Source organism: Colius striatus, unplaced genomic scaffold (assembly GCF_028858725.1).
Source record: "Colius striatus isolate bColStr4 unplaced genomic scaffold, bColStr4.1.hap1 scaffold_36, whole genome shotgun sequence".
NCBI lineage: Eukaryota > Metazoa > Chordata > Aves > Coliiformes > Coliidae > Colius > Colius striatus.
The window spans coordinates 2,573,251-2,579,814 of record NW_026908520.1 but is presented as its reverse complement, the minus strand read 5'-3'; the positions used below and the strand labels follow the sequence as shown (position 1 = coordinate 2,579,814).

Sequence of the window (6,564 nt, the reverse complement as noted above, 5' to 3'; positions counted from 1 at the left end):
CCATTCATCACTGGGGGCTTCCTCGCCTTCTTTACTTACATCCCTCCTCTTTCGAGGCATAAGTTCTTTTTCTCCAGACTTTTTCCAGTAGGGACACAGTGTGGGCACCCCTAGGGTAACTTGATTAATAGGCCCATCAATGGAAATATGTGTGGTCCATTTTCGTTCGTTAGTGACCCATACTAAATTTCCAGAACTCTGGACTGTAGTATATTTGCAGTCAAGCATTTCCCCATCTGACCCACCTTTAGTATGTGGTGGCAGGGTATGTTTGTATCCTCGACATTCACATCCCCACTTAAGCAGATAACGGACGGGGAAAATCCCTATTTCCTTCTCCGGGGTGTCACAGTTGAGGACTTTGGTACAGTTCCACCCATGTGTGTGTTCCACAATCGTTTTTTTAGAAGTCATCTCATGAAAAGTGTGTGTATAGCGTTGATCCTGCTTTCCTTGAAACTGCACACACCAGTTTACTGGTCCTATGTAGCTAAAAGTTTCTGCAATAGCGGGTCCCCAGATAGATTGCCAGACCTTGGGGTCTAATTGTGTGATATTCTGACATACCACTTCAGAGTAAGTTTCAGTGGTAGTTACTGTAACTTGTTTTTCCTCATCAAAATAACACGTCCCCACAGAATGGATCCCTCCCTTTTTATATACAGAATTAAGTTTTCGTTTGCAGTCTTCCTTCCTGATTTTCCACTGTGATTTTCGTGTCCTGATAAATCGCCGACCTACCCCAGTCCTAGTTCGGGGCACACTCTTACAAAATTGGGATACATTATTTTTATATTTTGGTAGTGGTCCCGCCGGGATTATACCCCACGGAATAGGCTCCCCAGCTGCTTGTGGTAATGGTAAACAAGCAGTGATACTGGTCGCATTTTGGGCCTTCCCGAAATCTCGGATTAGTCCCACCAACAGATTTTCCCTAGGTGTTTCGGTTTGGTTTCCGAAACACACGAAGCTTAAGAGGATTATCAGTCTTTTCCACCACCCAATCATCCTTTTGTATATCTCTAGGTGCCCTTTTTACATGCGCTGAATGTACCCACGCAGTAATCCCATCGACTTTTACAGCGGTGGGAGTTGTTAACAATACCACATATGGTCCCTTCCACCGAGGTTCGAGCGTCTCTGATCGGTGTCGTCTAATCAGAACTTTGTCTCCGACCTGGAACGAATGGGGCATCGACACCTCGCCTGGGTCGTAGAGGTTCTTCAACTGTTCCCAAACTTCTTTTCTAACTACTTCCAACGCTTTTAGGCGTGCTGCAAGAGTAAGAGAGGGCACAACAGGTTCATCAGTCCCCACTATTTCTGTCAGAGGAGGGGGACTCCCATACAAGATTTCATAAGGGGTGAGCCCCGTAGGTCCTGGGGTGTTTCGAACCCTAAACAGAGCGAGGGAGAGAAAGACTGTCCAATCCCTCCCGCCGGTCTCCGCTACTAATTTAGTTAAAGTTTCTTTCAAGGTCCTATTCATCCTTTCTACCTGTCCTGAACTTTGAGGGTGGTATGCACAATGGAGCTTCCAGTTAATCCCCAATTGTCTGGCTACTCCCTGACTTACCTGGGCGACAAAGGCAGGTCCATTGTCTGACCCGATTACCTTGGGAATACCAAACCGGGGAAAAATCTCTTCCAGGATCTTTTTTGCGACTACTAGTGCTGTTTCGTTCCTTGTAGGGTATGCTTCGACCCATCCAGAGAAGGTATCTACAAATACTAACAAATATTTGTTACCGTACCGGGCAGGTTTTACTTCCGTAAAGTCTACTTCCCAATATGCTCCTGGTCGATCTCCTCTCAGTCTCTTTCCTTGGATTCCTTTAGTATGTCCTGCATTTGTAAAGGCACATGCCTCGCAATTTTGTACGATGCGTTCCACGGTTTTCCGTAGCTCCGGGACCTTGTAGCGTGATTTTTTTGCTAGTGTGATAAGTTTTTCAGTCCCCAAATGCGTAAGTCGGTGCATTTTATCGATGTAAGCTTTCCCTTCCTCAGCGGATAGGTTTGTTTCTTCCTTTCCTTCCACTGCCTGTTTGTCGTCAAGTTTTACTGAGAGTATCATGGCCTCTAGTGCGGCCTCTTTGGCAGTTGTGTCTGCCATTCGATTCCCTCTTGCAACCCAGTCATCTCCTTTTTGATGCCCTGGGCAATGTATGATGGCCACCTTTTTGGGGAGATGTACGGCTTCTAGGAGATTTAAAATTTCCTCTTTGTTCTTAATTTCCTTCCCCGCCGATGTCAAGAGCCCCCTCTGTCTGTATATTGCCCCGTGGACGTGGGCTGTTGCGAAGGCGTATCTGCTATCGGTAAATATGTTAATCACTTTTCCTTCAGCCAACCTCAGGGCCTGTATGAGGGCTACTAGTTCGGCTTTTTGGGCAGAGGTCCCCTCTGGCAACGAGCTAGCCCACACGACCCGTTTCCCGTCCACTACGGCTGCGCCAGCCTTTCGCTTTCCTTCCAGCAGGTAGCTGCTCCCATCGGTGAACCACGAGGGGGTTCCTTCCATAGGCTGGTCAGTTAGGTCTGCGCGAATGCCCACTTCTTCGGCTAGAACCTCTTGGCATTCATGGAGAGGCTGGTCACTCTCTCCTGCTTCAGGCATCAGTGTGGCTGGGTTCAGGATGGCTGGAGGGGCAAACTTAATACGTTCAGTTAGTAACAGACTCTGATAGTAAGTCATCCTGGCATTTGTTAACCACCGGTCAGGAGGTTGTCGAATAATGCTTTCCAGGGAGTGGGCTGCAATGATTGTAATTGGTTGTCCAAAAGTAAGTTTATCAGAGTCTTTTACCAAGACTGCGGTGGCAGCCACTATTTTAAGGCAGGCAGGCCATCCACTGGCCACGGGGTCTAATTTTTTTGACAAGTATGCCACTGGCCGTTTCCAGGGTCCGAGTTTCTGTGTTAACACACCCCGGGCCACTCCCTTTCGCTCATCCACGAACAGAGTAAATGGTTTGGTGAGGTCAGGTAACGCCAGAGCAGGGGAACTTAACAGCGCCTTCTTTATGTTGGTGAAGGCCTCCTCCTGCTCTTTGCCCCATACGAATTCTCCTTTGTTTTTGGTGAGTGGATATAGTGGTTCAGCCAAGCTAGCAAACCCAAGTATCCAAAGGCGACAGAACCCCGCCGTTCCCAGGAACTCACGCACCTGTCGAGAGGTTGACGGGGTGGGGATCTGCAAGATGGCCTTCTTTCGGGCTTCCGTCAGCCACCTTTTTCCATCCTTTAGAGCATATCCCAGATAGGTTACCTCTTTCTGGCAGATTTGTGCCTTCTTTGCTGAGACACGGTACCCCAACCTTCCAAGTTCAACCAGTAGTCTGCGAGTTCCCATCAGGCAGCTTTCTTTGGTGGACGCCGCGAGTAGGAGGTCATCTACATATTGGAGTAAAGTTACCTGTGGGTTTTGTGCCCGGAAAGTTGCCAGGTCCCTGTGGAGGGCTTCATCAAACAAGGTAGGAGAATTCTTAAATCCTTGTGGTAATCTTGTCCACGTGAGTTGACCCACTCTCCCACTTTCAGGATCTCTCCACTCGAAAGCGAAAATTAACTGGCTCACTGGATGCAGTCGCAAGCAGAAAAATGCATCCTTTAGGTCAAGGACTGTATACCAGGCACGATCTGGGGGAAGAGAGCTTAAGAGATTATATGGGTTGGGTACCGTAGGATGTAAGGTAAGGACTCTTGTTGACTTCCCGCAAGTCCTGTACTGGCCGATAATCCCCAGTCCCAGGTTTCTTTACCGGCAAGAGTGGTGTGTTCCAGGGAGATTTACAAGGCACAAGAATCCCTTGTTGTACAAGCTTGTCGATGTGAGGTCGTATCCCTGCTACTGCCTCTTTTGACAATGGGTATTGTTTTACGCTTATTGGGGTGGCACTTGATTGTAGCTCGATCACTATGGGAGGGATGTTCACCGCTTCCCCCATGCCCCCAGTTTCGGCCCATGCTTTCGGATACTGCTTGAGCCACTTTTCAAGGTTATCCAGGTTCTCCTTGGGGTTTTGGTATAGTCTATATTCCTCCCCCAAGTGCAGAGACAATACGCATGTTTTTGGCTTTCTGCCTGCAAGGGCGATCTCAGGGCCAGCAGAAGTAAAGCTTATCTGAGCCTTCATTTTTGTTAACAGGTCTCGTCCGAGGAGGGGGGTAGGGCACTCGGGTATTAACAAAAAAGAATGGGATACCTGGTTAGTTCCCAAGTCAATAGTTCGATTAGTTGTCCAGGGGTATTCTTTTCGACCTGTTGCTCCAATTACCATGGTCTGTTTGTTAGTTACAGTCCCTAATGAGGTTTTCAGTACGGAATATTCTGCCCCAGTATCAATCAAAAAATTTACTGGGGTCCCCTCCACATTTAACGTTATCCTAGGCTCGGGGAGGGGTTCCGGGCCCTGACCCCATTAATCTTCATCTTCCTCCAGGGTTAGTACTCTCTTTCCCTTTTTCTTAGGGCATTCACGGGCCCAATGCCCATGTTCCTTGCAGAAGGCACATTGATCTTTTCCCAGTCTTCTGGGTCCCTTATTCCTGTCATTGTCGCCCAGGTCCCTTCCTCCTTTCGCCTGTCTTTCCCCTTGGCGTTTCCCCTCGGCCATTACTGTAGTAAGTATTCTTGTTAAATTCTTATCCTGTCTCTTTTGTCTTCGTATTTCTTCCTTCTCTCTCTCATTCTTTTCCCTCTCCCACTTTTCTTCCTCGGTTTCCCTTTTATGGAACACTTTCTCAGCCTCTTTAACAATATCTTGCAGGGTGTAATCCTGCAATCCCTCGATATGCTGCAGTTTTCGTTTTATATCTGGTGCAGCTTGTCCAATGAAGGACATGATAACGGAGGCCCGTTGTCCCCTAGATTCGGGATCAAACAGGGTATAAATACGATAGGCCTCCATGATACGTTCTAGGAACACCGAGGGTGGTTCATTAGGCCCCTGCATAATTTCTCTCACCTTTGCCAGATTGGTAGGTTTCCTGGCTGCCCCTCTTAGTCCTGCTACCAGAGCCCGGCGGTATATGGACAGTCGTTCCCTACCTGCTGCTGTATTATAGTCCCATTGCGGTCGCGCTACTGGGAACAACGCCTCCACTTCCATTCCTGTTCGAGGGGGTTGGCCTGGTTGGCCTTCCTGCAGGGTTTTTCGTGCCTCCGAGAAGATTCGTTCTCGCTCCTCTGTGGTGAAAAGTGTTTGAAGTAACTGCTGGCAGTCGTCCCATGTGGGCTGATGGGAGTACATCAGGGATTCGACTAGTCCTATGAGGGCAGCAGAGTTCTCAGAAAAAGAAGGGTTATTTGCTTTCCAGTTGTACAAATCGGAGGACGAAAAGGGCCAGTACTGTAATGGTTGTAACTCATCTGGCTCTGTGGGGGCTGGCCCCACCGCCCGGAGTGGTAAGGCTACAGTGGAGCCTGGTCCCTCAGGCATTATCCCCCGTTTACTCCTGGTACCGGTATAGGGTCCTTCTTCCCAACCCCCCGGGTTATATGGCACAGGTACTCCCTCGTCTGGGGACCGGGGTCCAGTTGGGGGGGCGGTGGGTATAGATGTGGATACAGGTGGAGTCCATTCAGGGGGTCCTTCGACCTCTGGATATACCTTGGTCTTAGGGCTTGGTTCTTTCAATTTTTCATAATCTCCTCCATTATTGGTCACCCCTTCTTCTACTCCTGTGAGAGCCAGAGTCCTGGTTGTCACAGGTACGCCCCGTCTAAAGTATGAGTAGGATGGGGCTAGGACTCTTATTTTATCATTTGGAAGAAATGGTCGGACCCAGTCCGGCGGATACATCACCAAGTCTTCCCATACTGTGATATATGGTTCTTGGTCAGGATGGCCTCCTATTGAGGCGAAAATAGTCATTCGGACTGCCCGTATGGTATGGATGTCAAAGGTACCTGACCGTGGCCATCCTACTTTAAAGGTTGGCCATTCACTTTCGCAATAATTTTGCCAATCCCCCTTCTTGATAATAAGAGACAGGTTTTGCCCTCGTGCTTTTACTTTTGCCCAATGTGCCAATGTTAATGACAGAGGGGTGGATCGGGACTGCCCCATGGTTATCAGTAATACAAAAAAGATTATAATAAGACACACACACACAGAAACGATTTCTTGCTCTCCACGACTTTTACACCACGGAAGAGATCTTATCAAAATTTCAGAAGGGCGGAGACTTCGTCCCCTCATTCACTCCACAAGGACCAGCTAGGTTTCACCTATAGGCAAAGGTTGCCTATTTTCACCCGTGAGGCGTCCCCCAGGGCCGTAGCCTGTGGTGCCGGACACGTCTGTCCCCCACACGTGCTACTCAGAAACCTCTTTAAAGTCTGTCAGACCTTTACTGACCCAGCAGCTTCAGTTTCCCCGTGACCCTTACTTCCAAAACAACATAACACAACCCTGACAATTATGACTCCTATCCTTACACAGGTAGAACATAAAAAATCAATACAATTAATCAGGCACATCTAAAATTTTGCACAAAGGGGTTTCTGTCCCGTACCTATCCCCGTAATTGTTGAGTGTGACTCTCAGGTGAAACCAA

The 6,564-nt window shown here is 48.4% G+C and overlaps 1 protein-coding gene across 1 annotated transcript; it reads right to left on the bottom strand.

The window, feature by feature from the left end:
* Window positions 1-207: 207 nt before the first annotated feature.
* On the bottom strand, window positions 208-6,110 carry LOC133629288 (uncharacterized). The gene is given in 2 exon segments (XM_062019947.1): window positions 208-3,707; window positions 3,709-6,110. Coding segments are annotated over 2 exon segments (5,139 nt in total). The 5' UTR covers window positions 6,075-6,110; the 3' UTR covers window positions 208-934.
* Window positions 6,111-6,564: the final 454 nt, after the last annotated feature.